At 40.4% G+C, this 27,812-nt stretch overlaps 1 protein-coding gene across 3 annotated transcripts in view; it reads right to left on the bottom strand.

Annotated features, from left to right (window-relative positions):
• Nucleotides 1-27,812, bottom strand: part of TTC7A (tetratricopeptide repeat domain 7A) — a 168,203-nt gene that overhangs the window by 82,883 nt on the left and 57,508 nt on the right. For all 3 annotated transcript variants that reach the window (XM_059841218.1, XM_059841216.1, XM_059841217.1), the window contains 4 exons: nucleotides 21,200-21,317; nucleotides 15,138-15,195; nucleotides 11,680-11,752; nucleotides 5,129-5,289 (listed from right to left, as the gene is read on the bottom strand). In XM_059841218.1, the coding sequence (XP_059697201.1) occupies nucleotides 5,129-5,289; nucleotides 11,680-11,752; nucleotides 15,138-15,195; nucleotides 21,200-21,317 (410 nt within the window). The remainder of the gene's footprint in view (nucleotides 1-5,128; nucleotides 5,290-11,679; nucleotides 11,753-15,137; nucleotides 15,196-21,199; nucleotides 21,318-27,812) is intronic.

Raw genomic sequence — 27,812 nt, 5'->3', positions numbered from 1 at the left:
TCATTGCCTCCTGCCTAATGATGAACTGGAATCATATAAATGGGCTGATCTGATTCTCTAAGGCTAAGAGTCCACCACCACTTCCATGAGAAAAGTGGTAAAACCATTCCAGGGCATGCACAGCTGTAATACCTGGGGGTGAGGTGGGAGGGGTAGGGGGCACAACAATCTTCACTTAACAGTGGCAGTGTAGATCAGCCATAACACAAAGGTGGGAAAATCATTGACTGAGGGACAACTGCTTCTGTGTTCTCCATGAAGATTATAGGCAAGAACACACATCTACTTTACTGCTGTCAACAGCACTGCTGGACTCTACCAGTGCCCAAAAAGATATGGCTCAAAGAAGGCATGAGTTGTTTATTTTCAATACACAAGAAAGAGCTTGACAAGCAATGGAAAGAGAATGCAAACTAGAAATTAGTTTAATCCTGCATTTTGAGACCCTGATCAGGGTTGGAGGGGTTTTTTTGAGGCAAATGGAAGCACCTGGTAAATGGCTTTGCTTATATAGCTCAGAATAGGTCTCCCCACAGTAAGTCTGCACCAGACTATGACAAATAAATCTTGCCAGACGATTACTTCACATGGCCTTAATGAAATTAATGTAGCAGTGATGGAATCAAGGACATTTTCCGTCAGTAAACCACTTCTAATCTAGAAGAGAACTTTATATTTTGAGGGCTGGCTGTAACAAATAAACCATTTCTCCTAAAACAACACCAACACCAAAACAACACGCACAATTCCCCAAGCAGAATTTACTTCCTTTTTTATAAACACTTTCCAAGATACACATTAATATTTATTGGCATTCTGAGCCTTTTTTTCACTCCATTTACAGTAATTACTCTTGTGCTAGCTTTCTGTAGAACAAAAGCATCTGCATTTGACACCTACATTGCCCCAGAATACCAACCCACCTGTTTCTTTTTGAGTCTTGATGTGTAAGAACAGCAGTGCTTCCCAGAAGTTTTGTTATTTCTCTTTGTAACTAGTTTACAGACTCTGAGAGCAACAGAATAGTGAAACAGAGTACAGTCTAGAAAGAGAAGGAATATTAACATCTGTTCATGTAAGAGAGTTACAACCCCTGTGCAACAAGCAGAACTGCGACAGAGACACGATCATTTAACAAAATATTCACCATCACATTGGGCAGCAATTAGATGATGTGACATGTTATGCCAGAGGACTGTATTGTTCTAATATAATGGGGAGCCATCCAGGAGACAGGAAACTACCCAGTGAACAACAGAATAGGTTTGGATAAGCAGTCTGGGAGCAATAGAGTATCCATAAAATTGATATGCTATTTCCAACTTTATACTTGGTATAGGCATTCATTTTTTTCCACTGCTGGAAGCTAACCAATTAAAGCTAAAAGATGACCAGAGAGCAAAACAGTAATCTGGAAGAGGGACTGAATTAGGAAGGCAAAAACACTTTTAAACAAGCAAAACTGTAAGGAGGAAATATTACTAGCTGAAAATAAAGGAGCATGTTAAGCTCTGTGGTGGATTTTGCAGGCTACTAGACCCACGGGACTTCTGCATGGAACAGTGAGGTGGATACAGACTTTAAAAAGCAAAATTCTTTCTAACTAAACAATGAATAACTTCAAGAAGATCATCTGGAGGGCAAAGGAGTGTTCACCAACATTATTTCTTCCCTGAAACAAGCATGTGAAGGTAATCACTGCCAGACTCAGGTAGAACACTGCCCAAAGGCTGGCCTTTGAGTTGGAAAAATATTACAGGAACCCATCTTCAGAAAGGCTTATGATTAGCATTACTGACCTGGAGGGGAGACACCTGGTGCTAACAGGAGTCTTCTCACCCAAATGTGCTGAAGATCGTCCCTTCAAAAATATATACCAAAGCCAACTGTTGGTACTACATTCATTTGCTTCTTTTAAAAGCATACCATTATTGACAGGATGTAAAATCACTAAGTTTTATCCTGAGCAGTCTCACCCCACAGAGAGGTGTCAGCAACTTTTCAGATGATACCTTCCATGTAAAGGATGCTATTTCTATCTTTTATGGTCATGGCAAGACAGTGTATTTCTTCTGGCTCAGCCCAGCTTGCAATATGTTCAGCATAGTTGGCTCTCCTTCTTTTATGAAGTCTTCCTCTGTCATTTCTTGACAGTACATTCAAGTGTTCAAATTCAGTCATTCACTAACTGGAATGTAATGAATTTGTTACTACATGCCACCTTTCAAGAAGTCATCTTCCTAGGTTCATTTTGTGCCTTTTGGATATCCAGCTCTTCAATAGCTCAGTCCAAACCACTGCATCTTTCACAGTGCCTACATTTCACATCCCTGCTCCCTGAGTACCACATCAACCTCTGAAGTGTGCAGTAAAGGTTTAAACACATGAACAAGGGGTACTTTCAGACATATTTGGGTCAGTATCATGAAGTTCATGCCAAAGGATGTTTCTTGTGTGTTAGCTAAGCAATGCAGTATATTTTTTCCAACTGCTTCAGCCAACAGCCAACCACATGAACTATCCTAAAAAAAATTCTTCTTTAAAATTTGTAATGAAAGAATTTAATATAAAACAAAGAAAGCAGCAACTAACTCATTTTAATTATATACAGAGACCAGGGAAATAGTATGAAATGGCTGTAGTTTGGGTCAGTTAAGTCTCTAAGTCCTTAATTTTTTACATCTTATGCTTTCTTTTATTTAGGCTATACATCTAGGTAATGCTTTTGGGGTTTTTCCCCTGCCATCTACAGAGCCCTAAGGTCCTTTAATGTAGCTTTCATCATCTTTTCTTGATACATGCCATCAAACTGTGCTTCCAAAAAGAGATGTCATTAGGAAGGGAGCCCCCAGGCACCACATTACACAGTTGCCTGGTTCATATAAATGTGAATTGGGAAAAATAATCAACCACTTTTAAATACAGCTTTAAAATCATGCAGTTGAACTTGCCTACACTATTTACATGAAACATCTTGTACTCATTCCATACAGTAGTAAAATTAGCATTTTTCTATAAGGCAGTAGCAACTGGAGATACACAATAGCATCAGGTCTTTGTCCCTTCAAAGAGGTTTCACAAAGCAGTAAAGCCCTTCTAGCATAAACTGCACTAGAAAACCTAAAATGGTTTCAAATTTGGTACAAACTATAGATGTACTCTTTTATTTTTGCTTTCCCCCTCCTTATTGGATTCCCATTCTTTTTTTTCAGAAACACTTGTTTAATTCTATTTTTTTAAGCTTTTTTTTTTTTACTTGCCTTGCAACTCTGACATTCTTTCTCCATTCTCTCACTCATGAGTTATTTGCTGGCTGGTTAAGAGAAAGACCCACATGGAGACAGGGCAGTCACACAGCAGAGGCAGGAAGCCAGCCCCTACTCCTCCATCCATGCATACCTGTGAAGGAGTCTCACTGTCAGCCTTGTTACACACCCCTGTGCATGCAAGGAGCAAAGAGGGGCCCTTCTAAGGGCACACACTTTAGCAACGCTGTGTCTAGGAGCAAGCATGAGCCTGGGCCTTCACTACCAATACTAACTGTTTCTATCAAAACCAACCAATTCTCCAATTCTGCTACTCCTTGGCAAACGTCTTTGTGCACATCAAAATTTGCACCCACAGAAACATAAGAGATAACCGTCTTTTCAGCTTTGGGGAAATCAGATTACCAGACAGCACAAAGGAACCCACCCAGCAGCCCTCCAAGCTCCTCTGCATACAAGGCTTGCCGTGTTTTGTCCTCCGCTGAAACATAAATCATCAGTAACTGCTGGGGGAAAGATCCAGGACATGATGGACCAGTTGGTCAATCGGACAAGGCAAACACTCTTCTCCTGACATAAACAACCTCTTCCTCTGTCTTGTGTATCTTATGTGTTTCTGTAGTCTTCAACAAACATCTGATCTCCAACTGTACAATGTGACCTTTGACTGTATGAGAGGTTTTTACTTTGTTTATTAATTTAAAACCCTAAAACACAATTCAGCAGCCACTGGGCTATTTCCTGCTTCAGTCATACCTATGTTCACAATCTAAAGAGAAGAGCTGGCTTCATTTTAAGAGTGTTTCCATTACTAGTTTCCACTTCATTGTCAAAGAAGTGCAGTGAGTTAGAAGTAACTAACATCAAAAACACAGGCAGCAAAGCTATTTTAAATGGAAACATGTAGTTTGCAATAAAAACATTATATACTGATACAACACTGAAAGATCCTAAAGCATTCACGCTCACATTTACACAGCTTCAATCTTTCTATGACCTGCCTTTGCTCTGTTTAGACAATATTACACTCAGCTTCTGGACTAAACCTGTGGAGGCTGCTCCCTCTTGCTATTGAGAATGCAGGCTATGTAAAGGCAATGATGCATAGGTTTAGAACACTATTTAAGCACAGGCAATCCCAAATGAAAGTTGGTTTTCCAGCAATGCAATAGAATTTTCTGCAGTTTGGCTGAGAAACTCAGCTAGTATGAAATCACCAGAGAATACTACAGTAGTTTTAATTTTTGCACAGAACAAATTCACTGTTTTGAAAGGTCATGACAGTAAATTGCATGGAATTCAATTTACCTCCCTCAGATGGATGAGGGTCTGAGTCAAACACAGAACAGTGGAAGCCTTTGGCTCCAAGAAGTCTGTGCTGATTCAAACCTACTCCTAGGCAGGCAAATTGTCCTTCCCTTCAGCTATACATTATCACAGCTTGTGATTTTCAACTGATCTTTTTCCCCAGCTGTCATATTGCAGCAAACTGTGTCATAGATGAGCATCAAAACAATGGTCATGGCAAGGAAAAATTTCTTTTTAACCAGGGAATGACCAAATATAAAATTACTTGTGATACGACACTGTCATAGTTGTCTCACCCTCATTTCTCCACAACTAAAGTGAAATACAAAAAACTACAGAAAACAACACCCTCAGCACAATACAAGAAAAGAAAGCAGGTGTAAGGATTACAGAAAGACTGTGAAGACAGAAAGTAAAAGAATACCCTCCCCAGGAGGGGAGTGACACACCTGTAACACTTGTGATTTAACAGGCTCCTTGTGTATAACTGAGAGCAACAGCTAGTGAGCAGTTCATTCCTGACTGGATGCTTGGAACCAGGCAACAGCTCTTACCTAAAGCTTTCTGGGTATTCAACAACAGCCATGTTGATAACATCCAGTGCATGCTGATAGTGCTTCTGAGCTGAAAAGAGGAGGGCCAGTAGATGAAGCGAATTCATGTCATCTTTGCACAGTTGCAGGGCTTCTTGAAGATGGTCTATAGCATCTGAAATCTAGAAGGAGATGGGATAGAAATAACAAGAGAACATATCACTCTTTCAGTCCTACATTATACCTCAAAAATAAGAATAGAGTAAACAGAAATTCTGAAGAAGTTCTGCTTAGGCACCTTCTACTATCAAAACAGGCTGCCAAAATTAACAGACTGCACCGCTTGGAAAAAACCCACACATTCTAGAGAAAGAAGTCTGCAGCATTACTAAATCACTGCTTATAAACAAGAGCAGCAGACCTGATCCCATCAACCCCCTCATCCTTTGGCATGGTGATTCTATGATGTAGACATATCCACCACAGATGCCCAACTCTCAGCTTCATTTTCTAGGATGAGTGGCTGTCTCTTTACCTAGGGGTGAGTATTGCACATGTCTGCTCCATTTTGTCTCTCATAATGGCTGCACAAAGCCTTTCATTATTTGGATCAAGAAAATAAAAATTAAGTTTGAATGTTCAAGGGTAAAAGAGTCAAGATTTAAAATGCTGTCAGAAAAATAAATATATCTGCAAGCAGTGATGTAAAAAGCAGTCCTGACAGTCACAGCAGCAGCATGTTATTAGAACCAAGTCTCACTTGGCCGAAAACTTAACATCTATAATGAATGCAAGTCTATCACACGCTCTTTGTGATCCAGTACACTATTTTAGGCTATCTGTTCAAAAGGGAACTTCTTAGCAGATTTTCTTTCATTTGTTTACTGGTAAGTTTTATGTAGAGGATTTTCTTTAAGATTCTCTAGTGTCTGAAATTACTACTACATAAATTACTGCATTTCTGTGGTTCTGGAAGTCTGCAGAAAACAAAGCATAAAAGTGTATAAATTTCTTTTCCTCATGCATGCTCTCCTGCTCCTTCTCTTAACAGATGGAGAATGTAGTTCCTTCTTTTCTACTATGAAAACTTCCCACTTAGCAAAGCCTTACAGACATTTTTCTACCCTGACATACCACCAGTGTCAAATTCCCACCGCCTCCACAGACCTCTCACAAAAACAAGTACCACATAACTAAGGAAAGCAACAATGACACTGCCTGTAGCTGCTACAGAGGTTGTTGATTACCTAAAGCCCAGGTATCCTTCTGGGAGCAGTGTATATTCTGTTCATAGGAAAACTTCCTCCAAATGTCCAAGTGACATTTCTCTCTTGCTGTGCACCCATGAGCCATGGTACTTAACTACTGTATTACTGGTGACTCCATGCAAGCCTGGAGATCAGTGTGACTGCTCCAGACATAACCCCAAACTGGCATCTGGCCCACAGCGTCAAAACTGCTGAATGTCCTGGCTTGGATTCAGACTGGGATACATGACTGACTGCTCAGCTCTAATGAATTACTGCTTGTCAGTGGAGCTACTTTAACTACATGTGTTATTAAAGCCTACTGCAAAGGTAAACACGTTGGCTTAATCACCCATGTTCCCTCAGCAGTTTACTAGAACACATTTTCATACAATATAAAAATTCTAGCAATGACAATACAAGTAGGAGCCAGGACCAGACAGTGGTGGGCCCAGATCTGCTTGTCCACGAAGTTCTTCAGTAGATATACCAGAGGTATATAAAATTGACTAGCTAAAACAAAGCTGCTGTCAAGACTTCTTGCACTCAGAACTAAAACCCCCTTCTATTTATTTCTATTTCTCTGTCTCAGAGCTGCACAAGTACTCATAAAGAAAATACAAGTTTGGGGAAAAATTCATTAGAAGAAAACCTGCAAATCAAACAACTGGAGGAGACTTGGAGCAACCTGTTCCATATGATCCTGCTTTGAGCAGGGATTGAACTGGGTGATCTCTAAAGGTCCTCTTCAAATTATTCTATGATTAAGACTTGGGAAGGGAATCCTAATTTGCTAGTATGAATTAGGCAAAGAATAACACTTACAACTAATGCCTTTACTGAGGGACTTCAAAACTGTAGGGACACTTGACGTACAGTTTGCATATTCTCATGTGAGAATATGCAAACTGAGACTTCGCTTTACATGTTGAAGATGACTTAGGATCAAACTGCAGGTAGGTCCACTCCCCTAACAGAGGCTGGCCATCCAAGAAGCCCTGTGACTCTGTTGCAACATACATGAAATAGAGCAAAAAAGTGAGTTGTGGTCACGCCTGCAAACCTGTGTCTGCTGGAGAGGCAGCCACATACTGCTGGAAGAAATGTTATCTAAAGCAATTCTGTTCTGTAGCATAGGCCCTGCAATGGCATCGAAGTCACAGGCAATGGCTGGCTTTGAAAATTAATCATGCTTCCCTGGCACCTAATTTATTAACTTGAGTCCAAAAAGACTCCTTAGTGCTGTAGCACCATTACTAGCCTGCACAGTACTGCTGCATAATTAGAAACAGTGGACAATAATAATATGAACTCTATGCCTTTACAGAAACCTTTATGTGAAACAACAACCTGCAAAAGATCAGATGCAATGAAACACAAACTAATTTTATAGCTCAACAAAAGCAAGATATTTGGCAGCAGTCAACACAAAACTTCTTTTGAAAGATGTATTTTTATTTAAGTAACTATATAATTTGAGAAAGACGGAAGCTGGTGCCACCCCAGATGGCACCCTGAAATGTCAGGGCTTTATCAGAGGCAGGCTGCCAGTTTAAAATTCCCTACAAGTACTGCACTTGAAAATAATCTTATTTCAGCTGGACTGCAAGTCTAAGTAGGGCCTACACTTAGAAGAAGTTACAGTTTCCTGATTTATCATTCTGTTAACAAATATACCACATGTTTTGCATGGCACACAGGTATCTTCACATCACACTGATTAGGAAGCAAAGATGCTGCAGTAGGCCAGAAATAGCATCTTGCAGCATTACCAAAATAATGCTACAATAAGGACTGTTTAGGCTGCCTCTTATATAGTAGGATTTATTTCAATTATGCTATGTGTCTCTTTAAAAACAATGCTGGTATGTCACAATTACAGGTATAAAAAGGAAAACAGAGTGAGTGTAAAAAATACTTCATAACAGCAGAATGAACTTGGATATTTTGAATGGTAAATGAAGCAGGAACCCTTAAAAGGAGTTTTCAGGCCTTATAATTTCACATCAGTTGACAGTTACACTAAATTAACCATTACAACTACCCACTACATCTCTTTTTATAGCATGCAAAGGAGAAAGCTTTACTGACTGGCAAGAGTTTCCATTGAAAACAGACTTGCCACAGTTCACCAGAACCTCAGGAAAGTAGGTATACACCTATGGGTTATGACTTAGTTCTTCCTACAAGCCATTCTTGATCACCAGAAACAATCTAGGCTAGGATGTAGGCAGAAAAGCAGCATGTTGCTGTTCAGCAGAGGAGGCAGTTGGTGATCTGGGAAAAAGACAGTCCAGAACTACCTACATCCAAGGAGTCACTGAAAGAACCACCTCTTGACTACTTCCTAAAACAGAGCTCCTCTCTTTGGGCAGACAGCAGCCTCTCCTCCTTGAAACCGAGCAAAAACTGGGCAAAACAGGTGAAATATTTTCTCTGGTCTCTTAACTGATGTTTATCGTAGCTGTACATCCAGACACTTGGGAAGGAAGTAGGTGTTTTCTGGATAGTGCCACTTGAAATTTGAGGTCTCTTGGAAGTCCACAGGAAACTAGTGAGACTTACAGTGTGCAGCTGCTGACCCTTAGCCATCTTTCCCTTCCCGTTTTCATGAAAAGAAAGGTTAGATCTAAACAAGTATTAAAATGGTATGATGCCTATATATGTTGTTTTTACATATTCAATACTGATTTACATGGCAGTCAAGGTCACAAACACCACCACCCCCAAAAAAACCGGATTCAACACTTAAAATTAACAAGAGTGCTGCTGACTCTAGAGAGTCATTTCCATAGAAACTGGTCTGCTTTTTAAAAAACAAGGCAATGCATTAAAATCAGTGAGCTTTAAAATGTTCATTCTACCTTGTTTTTGCTGATCCAAGTGCTGTTACCACAGAAACAGGGGAAGCAGCCGAACCAGCCACTGTGAGTGGGGAGCTACAAGTCTCACTTGTCACTGGGCTCTGCCATCTGCCAGCCAGGCACTGCAGGTGGAGATAGCCACTGCAGCAGGTACAGACCTTGGCCTCCAGCACTTCAGCTCAGGGGGAAAACCAGACTGAGAGACCCTCCTTACAGAACAGGTTATTCTACACTGTGTTTGGCTGAAAAAGCCCCTAAAACACTCTGGGGCTGGTGCAGACACTCCAAGTCTTCCCAGTGACTCCAGCGGTCTTTAAGACACGCAGACATACAAAGCTCATTATCATAATTTTTTATTTTGGTTGCTGGTGGTTTCAAATGCCAACTCTGCATGAACCTTTTATAACCATTTCTCCTCTGTCACATCCTCATCTCATGTCAGAGGGATGCCTATGTTTTTCCATTTCCCCTTTGCCTTACCCAGTGGTGACAGAGACAAGTGCTATTGGAAATATTTTACAGCCTTCCAAGGAAGATGAATCGCTCCAGCTTTGCTTGGCACTCTGCTGGTCAGCTGCCTCTCTTGCTTTGTTCCATGAAACCACTCTCTTATCTATGCAAGCTGATACCTATATTTTTCAATGCTGGTTACAGTTACCTCATTTATTGACTCTGACTATGGAAACAAAAAGGCCTATTTGTTGAGAAAAAGGTCGAGGTATTAAAATATATTATAACCTACTATGTAGAAAAGGCCTGATTTATTGGTATTATAGCATTGCCTGATGAAAGCCCTAACTGTGATGTTCAATAGTTAATGCAATCTATCAGAAAAGGTATAATTTATCTTTCAGTTAATCAGAAAGAGAATATATTAGATACTTTAAATAATTAAGTATATTAAAAATGCATTACCAAATGTTTATCATTAAGTAAACTGGCAAAAGAAGAGTAGGGTATTTTACAGCAGTCTAAAAATAAAGACGTCTCAGGTATCTCCTCTCGGTCCAAGCATGCATTAAAGATTTATATCTCACTTGATGGGAGAAGAGCAGGAGCTCCATGGCAGGGGTCAGGCTGACACTACACAATACACTGAGATCACACAGCTGGGAGCAGAGGCGACTGGCACAACATCAAGGATGAAAACACACAGGTGAGCTAGACAAAAGAGGAAAGTGAACACAGGGACAAGAGACTGAATGGAAAGAACAGGAGGGAAGGGAAATGAAGCAACAAGAGAGATGAAACAACATGGCAATGATGGGCTACAACCAGAAAAAAAAAAGTAATGAGTTAAAATGCCAGAAACAGTGAAAAAAACCAAAAAAAATCAATGACTACAAAAATCTTCATTTTATTTTTCAGCTGAAAAGCTGTAGTTCTTTACTCATGGCAAGCAGAAGAGGCAGCAAATCAGACCATCTCCCTATGAGGCAAAAGCTGTGAGAGAAAAAAGGGTAGCTGGGTGTTTTTTAATGAAAGACCCTGAGCAAACTGCATCATAAAGCAGCTAGTAGGCAGATGAGAAAGTTAAATAAGCCATTTTAATGATCCTTTCTTATTGCAGGCTCACAGCACACTGCTCTCATTATGAAAGGGTTACAAAAGTGACATTATCAAGAGGGTGCTCTCTTGGAACAATTAGTTTAACCTAATGAACACACAGCTCACCTAATTAGCTCAGGAAAGTAAGAAATACCCAACTGTTCAACTCTGTAGTGTAGACTAAGGAGAGAAAACTGCAGCAAGCAGAAGGCCTGCCAAAGAAAGAAACTACAATGATGAAATTTCAAATCTAGCTAGAGAGGTATTTAAAAAACAGAAGCTGTTCCAATAAAGACTTTAGCTTTTAAACAGAAAGGACAGCGAAATACAACACCCCAATTTTAAGAAGAAGGGGCAGAAAAATAAAGCACAACCCAAGTGGTTGGTTTTTTTTTTTTTCTGAAAGGCAGTGCAGAGCATTTTCTGATCAGCTTCATTTTTATGAGTTAACACCTGCAGCAGCATTCAAATGCCAACTAATCCCACTCGCTGCAGAGCTCCAGCACACGTCAAAGCCTGGCGTCAAACGTGCCCAAGTTTGGAATAAAGCAATCCCAGCGTGCGATCTGGCACCATACGGAGCCGGGCACAACGGGACAGCCTCTGGAGCAGCCTGCAGCGGGACACCAGGGAGCAGCAACAACCACACCTCCTCATCCCACACACACAAGGCTGCCCCAAAACTGCTCAGGAGGTAGAGCTGAACACATTCCCTAGGGAAGGCCATTCCATGTGCTACAGAATTATTTTTAGAGTAAGAATTAAAAAATATTTTACATAAACATATTCTGACTGCTTGTTACCAGTTACAATGCAGGAAGGAAGGGACCCTGTTTAGCAAGCCTGGGTCTTGTTCAACTGGACTGCCCTTCCACTCTCCCATGGCTCAGTGATTTCCAAATATTTCACATACCTGTCTGACAAGAGCCAGCTGCAGTGACAGGTAGAGGATGATCTGGTGATCTTCAGGGGCCAGGTCATGTGCTCTTTAAGGATGACCACATAAGACAAAAAGAAAAGTGACTGTTAGATTGCAGTTTGCAGAACTCCTTCACCATGAGTCACGTAAGCACAGAACAAAACCCAGTCTTCCCCCACAGAAAACTAGTCCAGTAATGGGGGAGCACACTGAAACTAGACGAAAAGCAGAACAGTGCTGGCCTGGCTAAGCCAGAATCCCAGGAAAAAGTAAGAGAAACACAGCTGCCAGGATGTTATACAACTTACATGCTCCTTTATTAAATGCCACTTAATATTTTGGAACTTAGATAAACTAATATGGAAAAAGTAGCTCCAAGCGCATAACAAACCTATCAAAGCACAATTTTAAGTAATTCAGGTGACAGACATAATTGTCTAAGTTGTTGCTATACTGCCACTTTTCAAACATTAAGAGAGGGTTAGATTAGCACTGAAAAAGTAGTCACTAGGAGCATGTAGAAGACTAAAGATCAGGAGCCTGTGACACAAGCTGGTGCTCAAACATACAAAACATTCTCCACCCTGCAGCTTCTAGTTTAATTTTTGACAGCAGACTCCTAATTTGGAAAGGGAAGACACAGAGGGAGGAATGATTTGATGACAGGAGCTGTGCCTGGACCAACACCAAGGCCCTTACTTGTCAAGCTTGGACTCTGAGATACTCCCTTCCAGCCCACAGCAGGCAGCAGGCCATACACTGAAGTGAAGCCTTGGCTAGAGAAGGCTACAGTGTCTCCAGAACCAGATGTGCAGGCCTTTAACAAGTCTTGTACAAGGCAGGGAACAGGGATGGACAACCTGGGCAGAACTGTCCCCTCTCAGACTGTGCTAGGCATGAAACTGCAGTCTGAATTTGCTAGCCTCTGGAGAAGCCATTAACCAAGGGAATGCTGGGATAGTGTCTTGGGGAACCCAGTCTAGGAGGAGAGGTGGGGCAGCAGCTCATGCCACCTGTCAGCCCGCTCCAGGAACCAGTGGATTCTCCCCTTGTGACTCACAGAGCTCACTCCCAGCTCTGCAGCACAGGGAAGTCATTTCACATGGGAGAAATGGGGAAGAGGAAATTCCCTCATAGCCAATTAACATTTCCTGACCTCTTTCTGGGCTGCATTCCAGGACACCAGGGAAACCTGCACCTGCACTGCCAGGCCCAAAGTGAGCACAATTAATGTCCTTATGAGGGAGAAACGACAGGCTGACAATACTGGTGGTTAAAACCCATGCCAAAACTATTGATTTGCTAATAATGAACAAGTAGCAATAAAATAATTCCTTCAGGAAACAAACCACACACCATTTTAATGGCAGCCACTTTTCAAATACCATCTTGGCCTGTGAGCAAGAAGATTTTGAAGCTGATTTTTATAACTAATGGCTCTAGAACAAATTAATTTAGTATGGACTGAATATGTCCTGTAACTCCGTAAGTCAAGGTGGCACTCAAGTATTCTGAAGCAACGCCAAAGACATCAAGGTGCAATTAGAACAGATGAGTCACTAATTTCTCCTTCCTCTTCAAAAAAACACAAAAAAACACCCAAACCCAAATAGCCACAACCCCTCCACCAAAAAAAATCCCCAACCTCCCAAAAAATTGCAACAAACAACAAAACTCCACGAGCTAGAACCCAGCTTTGCCCTCAGGTGTTAGGGTGAGCCACATCTTTACTAAGGGTCTCTTGTGAAACCTTCAGTAGCCTCTCCAGCAATAATTAATAGGAGAAAGTTCACAAGAGTATAGCAGATGAAATTAATGGTGCTTTTGGAAAGAAACAAAGGATTGTAACTTTACTGCTCATTTTCCTCAGAAGGAATTAGAAAAAAATTTGGTGCAATCTTCCAGCTGAAAAGGCCCCTTACAGAGATGACTACAGGCCAAACTATGGCCTGAGAGATCATAGAGGCTCTTCAAAAAAAAAAAAAGGCAAAAAACAAGGAAGGTACAAAAAGGAAAGAAACCAAACTTAGGCATTTAGAAAACATTAGTAATCAGTTCACTGTCACATTGCTGTTGGCTGATGTTTGAATAACTAATGATGGGCTAGAAACTTGTCTGCCTCCTAGGTAGAGTTAAGACACCATGAAAACAAGTCACAGCCAATGGGAAAGGACAAAGGATAAAAACCAAGGAAGTTAAAAAGCAGTGCAGCACCACAATTCCCAAAAATTGGTCAGCAGTTAATGTACGACATTGGAATCCACAAACTGGTGTGACTTAAAAGTACACTCCTCATCCAAATAGTGAATGAATAAATGGCTTTTAGAAGTTTTCTCCCTCAGACCTCCATAAGGTAAATACCCAGAATTCTATCTGTGGTTTCAGTTCTTGTACTCACTACAAAACCAGTGTAAGACAAACATGCTGGGCTCCTTCTTGGTCAGCATCAGCAAAAAAGCTAAGATCCTTTAACATTGTTCAAATTGTTAAACCTGTAGTTTGAGATACCAGAGATCTTAAGTTTTCTTCACTTATGTAATTATGACCACAATAAACTCAGAATTAGACCCTTCAGCCCAAGACTCAGACCACATAAGCTTCTATTTAATTGCTATCTATAGTCTGTAGGCATCTACATTTACAGTGGGTTGTAAATTGTGAATGTAACTGTCCAAATGTAAATAACTGCCTGAACACCACCTAGTGTATTTTGGGTAGAGTAATTTAACCATAAGAGAGTCAGGCAGCTCATATCTTAATGCTCTACCCCACAGAATGGACAAAAAAGGGTTTTAAATCAAGCAGTTGAACTTAAGGTCTCAAGTGCAGTTGCACAAGAGTGTAATTCACAGTAGCTTCCAGAGTGGAGCCATTGTATCAGTTTTCCCCAGAAATATAGGGATGAAGGAGAGGTGAGTGGTGCCTGATTTGTACCACTAGCTCTGGAACCTCCTCTTCCAACAACAGCTGATGTAAACACTCATTAGGACAGCAATTATTCTCTCCCCTAGGTGCCCTGGTGCCAGGTCACCCCATAGCTGCCTACACCCTGATGGTGGAGGTACTTTCCCACCATGACGGAAATAGGATTTTAAGCCTGCTTCACACAGGAATTGAGACAAAATTAGCTTTTCACGTCTGCCAGCTGGCATCATGTGAGGAAGCTGCATCTCCCAGCACTGTAGATCTCATTGCAGCTAATTTGGGGCTAAGGTTTTTTTTTCTATAAGGTGGCAGAACAGTACTCTTTCCTTGGATAGTCAAACAAATAATCACTGCATTTAGCCATCACAAAAATGTTTTTGATAGACTACTGCTGAAATCTAATGAACTGTTTTCAAACTTTCCAGCACGGAAGCCTTACACAGAGGAAAAAGAAACATAAAAAGAAAAAGTTTTCTAAATTAATGAAAAAAATGCACAAAGCAAGTATCAGCAAAATTCCTACTCACCTCTCCAAAGTCTGTAGTGCTTTCTTGTTTAATTCATCCTGAGTGGTCTTCAGAGTAGCTGTAGGACAAGATACAATTGCCATTTAAGCATTAATTCAATGTTTCAGATCAAATAAATAAATGTATAGAGTACTCAAACTGGGAGCATAAACACTATGGAAATCTGTGTGTATGTGCATGTACTGATTTTGACTTGAATTCTCAAATTCATTTTTATTAAAGATTATTTTAAGTCCTTTGTTCGAAATACTGAAGCATTTTTTACTTACATATGCCACTGAGGGGGGCTGAGAGAAGGGGTCAAACACTAACTAGATACTAAGAAGGTAACAGGCCCTCAGTCAGACTGCTGCAAATGCTACAATGGTGGTGGGTGTGTACATTCTGTACACATTCTGTACCTGAATCACATTCTGATTCAGGTACAGAATGTGTACAGAATGTACACACCCACCACCATCTTCGTAGCAGGGTGCTGCAGGTTGAACAGGGAACACCAGCAGCCAAACTTACAGCTCTGTGACAAAACACCACCATCTTTGAGACCCCAACAGACTTTTAGGTTGCTTCAGATGTGGCATTAGCCACCAATGCCCTTCTTCCATGCCTCTAATTGCCCGACTAATGGATCCTGCCCAGAACACACATGTACCACTGTATAAATTAATTCCTAGCTAAAACCAGAAGAGGAAGAGAAGAACCAAGCTCTTGTTATACTTGGGTATCATAAGATATCAAGATCAACAGGAACAGAGGAATAGCTTAAAGGAACATGGCTTTCTCAGATGCAAACATCTGGAAACCTAGTGATGTTTTTTAGAAATGCATTGGCTTCTTCTGGTTCTTAGGTTTTCCAGTTTTGCATAGCAGTTGTTTCTTGTTCTGCCTGTCCTGAAATTAAAAGCTATTGATCAACAGCATAAGGAAGTGATGAGTAGTTAATCCATCAGCAAACATCACCCATGACTGTTTTTGAATTGATACATCAAGTCAGTGTATGCTCCAAAACAGAAAGTTACTAAGTAGTATATAATAATGCAACAAACCCAGCAAAATCCAAGTATTCTTAAAAGCTATTAAGAAGAAAAGAGATGTGTTTTTCTGCAAGACCTGCAAAGGTAACAAGTTTCTTTGCACTCTGCAATATGCCAGTGAGTGAAATTTTGTAAATAAATTATTTGTTGCAGTAGCTATAGTGATCAGACCTTTTGTATTTCTTCCAACAGTTCTTTGGAATTCAGGTTCATTTGAGAGGAATAGCAATCTTCCAGATTGCCTAATCATAAAGATCAGCACTTGCTTAGGCCACAAAACCTACTCTAAGATAAAAAACTTATCCAAAAATTTGTATTTTAAATAATAAATTCTAAGACATTGACTTTCATGTAAAACGCAGCATCTATTAAAAATACATCACTCTCTTTAAGTAGCCTTAAATCAGGCTGCAAAATACTGGATAAAGGTAACAAAAGAAGAAAGTTTAGAAAAAAAATAAAGAACCAAGATTGATGTAAAAAAAATGCTTGAGGAGACATTGGAAAGGATTTGATCATACCTATAAACATCCCTACAGGAAAAAATCTGATATTCTGTTTCTCATGGAAACTACCATTCTTTAAGTTACAGAGCAATTCTGAAGATGTCACACAATAAGAAAGACTGAAAGAAATGTTACCATTTGTCCCTCAAATTAAACACCAAATGAAAACCTAGAATTTTGAGCTTCCACCTGTTAAGACATTTGACTAATGCTCAGTTTGTAGTCAGAAAGAACACAAAATATGTTGTGGAAATGATGTGATTACTTTACAACTAGTCAGCTTTGCCTCTGCATTACTGGGAAACAGCATGTGACTCCCACCTCCCACAATATGGGCTGCATCTTCAGCTACCACAAAGTTGGAATGCTGTGTGCAGCTTGGCATCCACAACAGAAGACATGGTTCCATTGGAACAAATCCAAAAAAGGGCCATGAAAATGGCTGGAGGGCTGGAAGATGAGAGTCTCCTATACAGAAAAGTCGAGAGTTGGCATTTTTCAGCCTGGAGAAGGGTCAAGAGAGGCCCTCTTAATACTTCAAGGGCGTTTTAAAGAAAGACAGAGGTTTTTTTTTACCAGGTCCTATAAAGACAGGACAAGGGGTAATGGTTTTAAACTAGAAGAGGGAAGATTTAGACTATACACAGGAAGAAATTCTGAACTAGGAGGGTGGCAAGACTCTGAAAAAGGCTGCCCAAAGATGTTTCAGATGTCCTACACCTGAATTATTCAAAGAAATCTGCAACCCACTTGTATCACTGAGAAGTTCTCATTTCAGACAAAGAAAAGTTTGCACTAAGGAAACAGAACCTGGTGGGTCTGACTAAACTTTTAAAATTTGTGCTCCATTCTCCCAGGTCAATGGTACCAAAGAATTCTCCAACTTTACTTCCTGCAAGCATGGCTGCTGCAGTTCCATAAACTAAAACAAAATATTACTTATTACTAAGATTAAAATAAGCTCCAAAAGCAGTCTGACCAAGGGGAGAGTGGCACAGGGGGGTTTCCGAAACAGTAAGAAACAGTACTTTTGCAAATGTCTTGAGCAGCCCAAGATTTATTTTCTGAAACAATCTGGGTTTTTAAAGCAGCTTCAGCCTTACTAAAAATCAGTAGGTTCTTCAGCAGTATTTTGTACCTAAAGACAAAGCTCTGGATCACATTTAAAAACAAAGGAGGATAAGTTCTGTCTTAGTAAAAGCAGCTAGTGCACAGCAGGAGTAGTGAATGCATGGAATGAAACACAGTGCCAAGAATCAGAATCAACTCTACAAACATGGGGACAGGAATCTAGTTCTAATCTTGTCCAGTGGATTGAGCACCCATTAGCAGCTGAAGCACAGTCAGGTCTATTTATGTAAAACATTTGTTTTGTGGGAAAGGATTCAGTTTGTAATGTGCAAAACTGTTCCTGTATGTGAATCACAATGTAAGAAGTGGGGATGACAGATAAATGGACTTCATAAATTAATTTCTGATCCAAACTAAAACACTGACATATGTGCACACCCTTTTGCAAATATGACTGAGTTTCAGAAATTATTCCCTTGTGTTAAGACACCTAATATGGCACAATATACAATTTTAGCACCCAGAATTATAATTATAGATTGCACGCACTGTTATTTCCAAAAGCAAAGACTAAGTTTGTTCACTAATAATTTATTCACTTCTTAGTGAACAAATTGGAGGGGGGAGGAGGCTTAACATTAACCAGTGCTGTCAGTACATTGACTGTAAAGTCCACAAAGACTGACAGAATGAGTTTCTAATTCAGTCCCTGATCCATGACCTTCTACCAAAATTCTAAATGAAAACAGAGATACAGCACACTCATCTCTGAAAAAAGAATGAGGGACTGTTACATCTACCAAGATTTCACAATCTATGAGGTGGTGATGTGAGGTAAGAAGAGCACTTGTATTTCACAATACATTCTCAACCTAGTCTTTCCTCTTCAGCCTTTGGTAAATTCATGTCACCTTTCCCTGTCTTCAGTGAATTCTTCACCAGACCTAAGGGAGGAAAAGTCGACAATACAGCTCATGTCAAAACTGGAAGTATGGGAGGAAGAGGAATGGTTTGCTGTTGGCATTGACAACTGACATTGGAAATTGATCTGCAGAAAATGGACATTAACTATGCACAGGAGGCTTGGGCTTCTAAGACTGAGGCAAAAGTGTAAAAGTGTCAATGACTTCCTCTGAGGACACATCTTTCAGCTACTTCAATGAGACTTATTTCAAGAAACATGTAATTAAACATTAAGAATAAGGAAGCTTTCCAGCATAAGTTTCAGGAAATCTTACTTCCTATGGAGCTTTTTGCAAATCACAAAGAAAAGGCTTTAATACGACTCCTCAGTGCCTTTGTCACACAGGAGGAGAAATAATTACTAGAAGGTTATATTAAATAAGAAAGTCTAACTTGGATGGAAGGCTGAAAGCTCTAGAAGGCAGTTGGTCAAATGTCTCTGAAACACTTAGCTACTATTGAAAATACTGATTGACTAAAGTCATCTCAACTACAAAGTTACAGGAATCTCATATATACACACACACATAGATGTTTGACTTGTCTGCATATGTCAGTAAGGACTGGTATAAATAAAATCAAACAAGATTGACAACATGAGGCAGGATTACATCACAGAACTGCTGTCTTTCAGCATGTTCTAGCTTTGCTTCCTCACTGTCATATGCTATTTTTTAACAATGTTAATGAAAAATGTCTTGCTAGTGCAAATTTGACATTTTCTAGTGAAACACAGTTCCATATTCATGACCATCATATGCATGCTTTTGAAGGTCTTAATCCATTTTATTAAAATATAATGTGCAGAATGGAAATATACTCTTCCTACTTCCCTCCAATAATTAAGTGACTTGTCCTGTTGCCTTAAAGGCTAGAGATATGAGAAGGCAGATATATTCCACTGTTTCAAAACATAAATCAGAGGCTAATCTGAAAATAATCCAAGGCAGTTGTTGTGAAGACTGTTTGTTTTACATTAAAAAGGATACAATATTGAACTAGTCTCTTGAAAACTCAGGAGGTTTCCAGAAAAAGAGTTTCCAAGTCACATTTTGCTGAGCCAAAATATTTTTAGAGCTAGAGTACAGTACATGCCTCTCCATTCTTTAGAAACCACCTTCTTTTCATATTGAAGTTTACAAAGAGATCATAAGGGGTTGACATAGAAAACCTTCTATCCCTGAAAATAGTCTACGGGATCTTGTATAGCTTTACAACAATTTAAACAACATCTAGGCAAAATGCCTTAAAAACTAGGCTGTTAAGTAGAACTCTAGTCCTAGTGGACTTAAAATACATATGTAAGACACAGTTCAGGGTAGGAAGGACATACTTTTTGACATGAACTTTCTAGGGAGAACTACTCTGAGACAAAGAAATGGAGAACTGGAGACAGTTGCAGTGCCTGTTAGCCTCCAAGATGAAAAGCAGATCTCAGAACAGCTGATCAGGTATGGCTGGCTGAAAAACTACACCAACTTGTGCTATTGAAGAGCACAAGAACACTTTCTCAGATACATGCCTTGCAGAATTCTGGTGTAAGTTGCAAGGCCTGCATATTCCATGATAACATGATAGAGTAATTTTTGCTTCGATTCAGGTTTCTTTGCTGAATCAACTTTGAAGAAGTTGGTTTTTTTCTATGGAACATCGATGACAGAAAAGCCATTACTTGCATGAGGCCAGGACTGCCAAAATGATTAGGAAACACACCAGCTCAGCCATTATTGAAAGAAAATGTGTTAGAACATATGTTCTACCCATGTTAGAAGTCACAGAATAAACAAAGACTGTTCCCACCTGTGAGCTTGATGAAGGTCAGAGCTAGAACTCTCCCAAACACTTCAAGCCCTTCTAACTACAAAGCACCAAATCTGCAGGAGCCCCTTGTCCACTCATTCAAGATCCAAGTAAGCAGAGTTAAAATAAAATACTTCTTACATTCAGTGGTCTGTTTCTAGTCAACATCCACATGTACCAGTGAGGTAGATATTTTTATCTTGTTTACTTCTAAGTAAAAGAAACGACATCACAGAGAGGTTGAATCTCTGTGGGGAATCAGTATCATGCCAGGAACTGAAGTAAGGCATTTCTGACTTCAGTTCTTGGATTGTATTTCTTTATGATTTATGAGTGGGTGACAAAAATATGAAAACAGTTGGAAAGTTTGACTTTTTGTTGTGTAAATTAAGTGAAAAAAATGTATTACAAATATTCAAGTAAAACACACCAAGCATTGTCAGCTACACTCAGATCATCACCCCTTAAGTAATGACCTGCATTTCTTCCTTCACCTAATAACTTCACTTTTATTACCACAGAAGAAGCTCTCTGAGCATGTGAACAGTTCCCATTTGTCTTGTGATCTGATTGCTTTTCATGTCTTGTCACCACTGAAGGCAGATTTTCTAATAAATTCCCATTGCTTGCACTGATGACTTTGAACAAATACTCTCCATAGAGCACACTTGACAAAGAAGTAACTCACCATCAGTAGCTTGAAGGCTGTATGTCAGGCCCAGTGCCAGGTAACCCTTTGCTAGGGACTCTCCAGCAGCCTCACCCAGCTCTATCACCATTTTAGCAAAGTGCTCTCCTTCTTCCAGCTGCAAAAGAGGTAGGTTGAGACTTATAGGCATTTCCTCTATATTTGCTCCAATAAAATTCACCATTAGCCTCACCTGCAAGTGGTCTGAGAGCCATTCACACAAGGGCTTTCAGTGATCCCAGTGAACACTCATAAAAAGGACAATGTAGAAGGTCAGATTAGCAGACCTTGGTGCACATGCGCAGTTTTAAGAAAAGTTTGGGTTTTGCACCCCAAACTCTTTCCAGATCTCTAAGATTAATCAAGGACATGATCTTATTTTATAGTTTCCTTCAGGCACACTTCAATCATGCAGCCTAAAATGCAAATGCTGGATCAGCTGGACTACTTATATGATATCCCAGTAGGGCATTGAAAGGTCTAACAGGTTTCTTCCTTCAAAGGAAAACCATTCAGTTTTGCTCTCTGATTTTTTTAAACCTTAGCAAATTTTACTTTCTTTTGAAACATTTGAATAAACCAAGAAACCACTAACTTCACTGAAAGCTCAGCTGCTGCTTGAAGTTCTGCTGCCACAGGAAAGCAGAAATTTCAGGACACAAATTTTGATCTGAACTAACTCACTACCTTGGCAGTGTGGCTGCACTAACCACTTTCTGCATCTTTTGCAAAGACACCATTTCCTTGAAATTGTGTTATATATTATAGCTAGAAATTGGAGGAGAGAGCAGTCACAATCTCTCAGTATCAGCCTCCAAAGTGATGAAATATGTAAGCTGGTCTCTTCTACTACATCACAGACTGCTCTCCACTGCCTTCCTTTCGACACACGTCTATCAGCTGTAAAATCTGAGTTACTGGCAATTTTAAATAAAAAGATTAAGTTAAATATTATTACAGAATGAGTGTTTCTCATTTCTAACTTTAAACTCTCATTAAGATCACTCACCCATTTTAAGTAGAAAAGACAAAGACCTGTACACTGTATATACATTGCAAGGTGTAGGTTGGAGAGACACTGGCAAAACTTTTAAGTAATGCCTGAAATATAGAGCCTACAGGAAGATCTCATTTCTGTACAAGACAGTATGCAGATCCTGTCACCCATAATCAGAGTCATCCCTAATCAAGAAGCAGACACCATTACACTATCTGACAAATCCTCCCTTTGGAAACTTTAATTACATCACAACTGACTTTATGGTATGGGGTTGTTCAATTTTGAGAAGGTCCTTTTTTTGTTGGAAATCCAGCTAGTTTAGACACAAGTACTGGGGATGTGTGCCCCCTTTACACTCAGCATTGTAAGACTTCAGCACCTCATGGCTCCTTAACATCTAAAATGACTCACCCATAACAACCTGGAATTAAAATGCACCACCAGACAAGAAATTCGCCTTTTGCAGTGATCTGTTAATACTCTACCTAGGAACAAAATCTACTTGACTTGATATAGCATCCTGTCAATGAGCCTCCTAATCCCATCACTTGAAAACATTCAGGCGACAACATTAACTAATGGCTTCATAAACAAACAACCTGGATTTATTAGATGATATCAAACATTAGAAGAAAATTACTTTTAACATAAACCTGAAGAAAGTCTGAAAAGCGCAAGTGAAGAAGCAAATCTCCACTGCTTGGACTTCTTCCCACTGCTGCAACTCCCTGAGACCACAGAATTCAAACCAGATATAGACCAATTATACCCCAATTTCTGAAACCTCAGATCAGTCAGTCCAATGACCAACACTTATGTTACCATCAAACCCTTTCCTGAAAGCACTATGAAAGCATTAGTGCTGCTCATTGCCCCATCAGCTGTGACTGGAAGCCACTGACACAGGAACACCTCCTGCAGAATACTGGGACTTACCAACTAAACTGCAAAGCCTGTCTTTGAGGGTATAATCCAAAGCCTACCAAATAGTTCCACCTACTTCAGCAATGTTGAGATAACACCCTTAAAGTCTGATCACATCAGGAAGACTGAGATTTGTTTCAGATTTCTTAACCTGTCAGTAGCCCTACCAGCTTCCCTGCCAAATACTGAAATGTGTCCTGGACCAGAGCCTAGGACAACGGAAGAAATGGGCCATGACCTGCCACATAGAAAAACCCCCCAAAAAAAAAAACCAAGAAAACCCCAAAAAACCAAAAAAAAACGAATGAACAACAAAACCCCTCCTGTATTATAACTAAATTCTTCATCTCTCAGAAACTTTTACATAAAACATGAAATCTCTGCAGCTTGAAACTCATTATGTACCTCTTTGCCACCATGAACAGCTATATTCCCACTCTCTTTCCTTCTTGTTTCTCCTCTTCTCCCCACACCCTTTCATCCAAGAAGTCTCCATTAGATGAAGAAAAGAGCTCTGTAAGGTATTCTAATGACTAGTGAACAAGAGTAGCGGTGGGTAGAGTGTATGGAAAAAAAGACTGAATGAAAATTTTGAAGCTGAAATGAAGACATGTAAAATTGGAGAGATTTTCTTCCATTGTTTCTCTGAATGGTCACCTGATGGTAATTCCAGTTTCTGACTGGAAATACCTATACTGCACAAATCAGTAGTGCACCATGCAGCCTTCCTGCCTGCCAGTTACCAGGGCCACCAGTCAGTATCAGATTAATCTAATGAATTAAAACCATAGCTCTTCAGAGTGGCTGAAACAGCACTTCTAGAACATTCTTGTGAGCATTTATTCAAACTAAACACTAATGGCACTTTGACCAGCCACAAAGATTCTTATGAATGCAAACCTAGGTCAGCTGAAGTCTGCTTTGAAAATAAGTGGCCTCACAAACTCGAGTACAGCTGGTTCTGTTTATGAGAACATTTACTTTTCCTTCTTACAGCACTCAGACACTTCTCCTGCCAGCCCTGCTGTGGCAGCCATCTGCCCCCTCTCCTCCCATTCTCCTACTCTTCAGTCATTCAGGGCAAGTGTGAAAAGCCAGACCTTTCACTCACATCACCCACTGTGAGGTTTCAACTCTCCAGTGCATCAGTCTTGCAGATGGCCTAGTCAACTGTGAATCTGGAAAGTACTACCTGAAACAGGAACAACCCCCTAGGACACTTGGGGTAACCAACTAAACTGCAAGGACTACCAGACTGCAGTCTGGATAAAAGTTCCCTCTCCATGCACCCAAGTGAGGGACCAGCAGTGAGCCTGAGCCAGTGATCTGCCAGTAAAGCTGTGTCTGTGGGGGTCCTTAAGGATATGGGGTGTCTTCAGTCTGTTCTGTGGAGATGAGAAAGGGAGAAGGAAAGGCCTACCATGTTATTATCTTAGAAGCAACAAAAAATGAAGTCTCAAAGCCTTCCCTCCATCTGGCCCTTACTGTTCTAACATTTTTCTACATACTTTGCACTGAAAAGCTGGTGGAGAGAAAGCTCCCTGCCTCCAAAACTTGCATGGAAGAAAGACAACTTGGGGGAAAAACAACCTAAGAAGAACTTTCTGCATTTTGAACTCCAGCTATATAAAGTGTCAGGAGGCACCTGGAACCACTAGCTAAGCAACCCCTCTACCACAGCAGAAAGAAAACACCTGGCACCTGGAGAGAGACAGGCTGCCAAACTGTGAACTGACACCAATGAGATGACAATACTCTGGGGTTGGTTCGGCTTTTTTTCCCCTTTCACTTCCTCCTTCATATTTGAAAGAAAAAGAACAGTTGCTAGCTGTGCTATCCCTGAGGGATGATTCCCCTGGTACAGAGAGTGGCTGTTCCAGCCACCACTGTTATTTGGCCACAGGTTTTGGTGTGTGCTCAAGCCAAGCCCGGAGGCATACTGACAAGGGAGTGGAGAACAGCAGGTGCTGTCCCCTGGCTTAATGCCACCCAGCTGGTGTCCAACTGCCACCCAGATTGTTTTTAGAAAAGCTCAAGCCCTACCCCACTGAATCAACAGCTTGCAGGACTAAGTAGAAATTGCACTTCTCACCCGCACACATTTAGAGTAACTAAGGACAAACAAATCAACGATGAACACAGGATGAAAACAGCGTTTTATTGTGCCAAAAAAGAGAAGCACACCAAGGAAGAGGCAGGAAATACATCAAATGACACTGGACTTAGGACAGCAGACAAGGTTCATGAAGCAGGTGAATTTGGACACCCATGACACAGAACAATACCCAAGCACTTAAGAGATTAAAATCCTACAGAATGGGTATGTATACAAAATTACACATGATGTTATTTAGTTGAATCGACCCCTTCTTAGCATTTTAATTACACTGGGTTGTAGCTATAGAGACCAATTCAGAGAGAAGAATATAAATATAGTGAAATGAGAATGATGCAAGGAAAAATGCATAGGAAGAATGTGGTCCATAAGGCATAGTCTAATGAAAAGGTTTTGTCCCAGAGCTGTTTACAGCACACAAAGCCAATCATGTTATGTATGTCAGAAAAAAAAAATCCTGTGCTTTCTATTGCTGGTCTAGTCAGCATTTGCTCTCTGTGTCACCATTGTTAAGCCCACCAATTTAGTCTGTAAACTCAGCCCCCAGCACTTAGGAATACTCAGGCCTTTCCTCCACTGTAGCTAAAGTGGTTTGTTCACAAAGGCGATGTATTGAAGACAAATGTCTAAAACCCATGGGATTGCCCCAGAACAGCAGTGGTGATGTAATCAAGACTGTCTTTTAAAAGACAGAAGAAATACCTAGTAGCTCCTTGCCCTTCCCTGCTTTCTCAGCAGCCTCTCACTCTGATGATGCTGATCCTCTCAGATGTCTGTCAGCAGGCAGAGTAACTCCAGTAACTAGGTCCAGATTTCATCTTTTAATATTATTCATACTGCACTATGACCCAAGCATTTCCAGGTGACTCCAGGGCTCCTAAATGACTGGGTACCAGCACATGCACAGCATTTATTATCTATAGTGGCAGGGTCAATGTCAGACAGAAGGGGAGAGAAGCACTCTCTGATTAAGTGCTCTGTGAAAGTAATGAATGGTAAGCTGTTACCTCAAAAGTATGCAGCTTAAATCTACATCCTGCCAACCCCCCTGACACACACACACACACCGTGACGTCCCAACCTCATGGCAAGTCCCACTCAGTTTTTATGACTCCATGCACAGTCTGCCCTGGCCCAACACCACTTCTTCTCCCTATCCCTGACTGATGGCATGAACTCTGTCTTCCCAGCAAAGTGCTGCAGTAGAGCACTTGGCTGTGCATACTAGTTCAAAGAAATTAGGGAGATATGAGGTACAGCACCATCCTGTACTTGTCCCATGGCAAAAGCTGTACTGCAGCTTTTGCCATGGGACAAAGTCCTTTGAAAAGCTTGTATTAGCTGATAATACTGGCATCATTTGATGCTACACAAGTTTAGCACACCACCACTATTGCTATTATATCAGCTGTGGAGCAATTAAAATGATAGACATGCCTCATGTCTTCCTGCTTTTTGTCACAGCAGAGTTCTAGAAGATTCAAACCTATCCTAGGACTACAGTCCATTTTGCTCTATGTGCATTTACAATATTTTCAACATGCCTCCATTGAAATCAATTGAGTAAAAGGCAAAAGAAAGCATCAGGGTAACCCTAAACACCTCAAATAAGGCTCCAAAAAATGGAGAAATTCAGTATTTAAGGCTTGATAAATTTTTAGTATTTTCACAATACCTGCCATAACAGCATCCTGGAGAACCTAGATTAGTAGTGAAATTAACAGAACTGTACTATTAAAATATTAAAAACAACAACTCATACTGCAACTCAAAGTCATTGCCAAAATAGGCAAGTGAGCATTCAGCTGAGACCATGCCAGGGAAGGCTGAGTGAAATAGGAAATTGCAGCAAGCCTTTTAGTGAGCAGAACTCTGAATTTATAGTGGAGCAAGGCAAAGCAACCTCAGTATGGACATATTCCAGTGCAAGCTACCTCAACTCTTCTGTGGAAATTTAAAACAATACTCTGACCTACAATAGTCAAAGACTTCGCAGTGCATTCTGGAAAGCTAAAAGACAGCTGCCTAAACACAAATGGGTTTTGTGATTGCTTGATAGAATCATCCACGTGCAAGTCCAGCAAACTGCTGTGCCGAAACCCCAGCAAGCTGGAAGGCTTAGCAGCATATTGCCTCAAAAGTAATTCTGAGCCTACTACAAAAACATTTAAAGCACCTGTGTAATAGTTTAGATACAATACAGAAGTTCCAACTTTGCTGTACAGGCTTGACTGCATCCTGACCATACAAATGTGGTTTACATATGTGCATTCGTTTTGAAGCTTTTCCGGTCCTTCAAGTCTACTGGCTTAAGCTGTAAAATTAATGAAGTACTGATTAATTGTTTACAGTGGATTTTTTAAATTTTTGTTTTTGAAAATGTCTAATTCTGAAAAAGGTAGCCAAAACACTGCTTATACCACTCAGTGGTTTACTGCAGGCCCAATCCTAAAAGCTAGCAGTTGATGGGGCAGATCATCTGATGTAAACCAGCATGGTACCCCTAACATGCCGGCAGAGTACTGCCAACTTACATCAGTTAATGATCTAGTCATACTGCCACAACAGAAGCT

The sequence above is a fragment of the Haemorhous mexicanus genome, chromosome 3 (assembly GCF_027477595.1).
Source record: "Haemorhous mexicanus isolate bHaeMex1 chromosome 3, bHaeMex1.pri, whole genome shotgun sequence".
In the NCBI taxonomy this organism is placed as follows: Eukaryota; Metazoa; Chordata; class Aves; order Passeriformes; family Fringillidae; genus Haemorhous; species Haemorhous mexicanus.
This window is presented reverse-complemented; position numbering and strand designations above follow the sequence as displayed.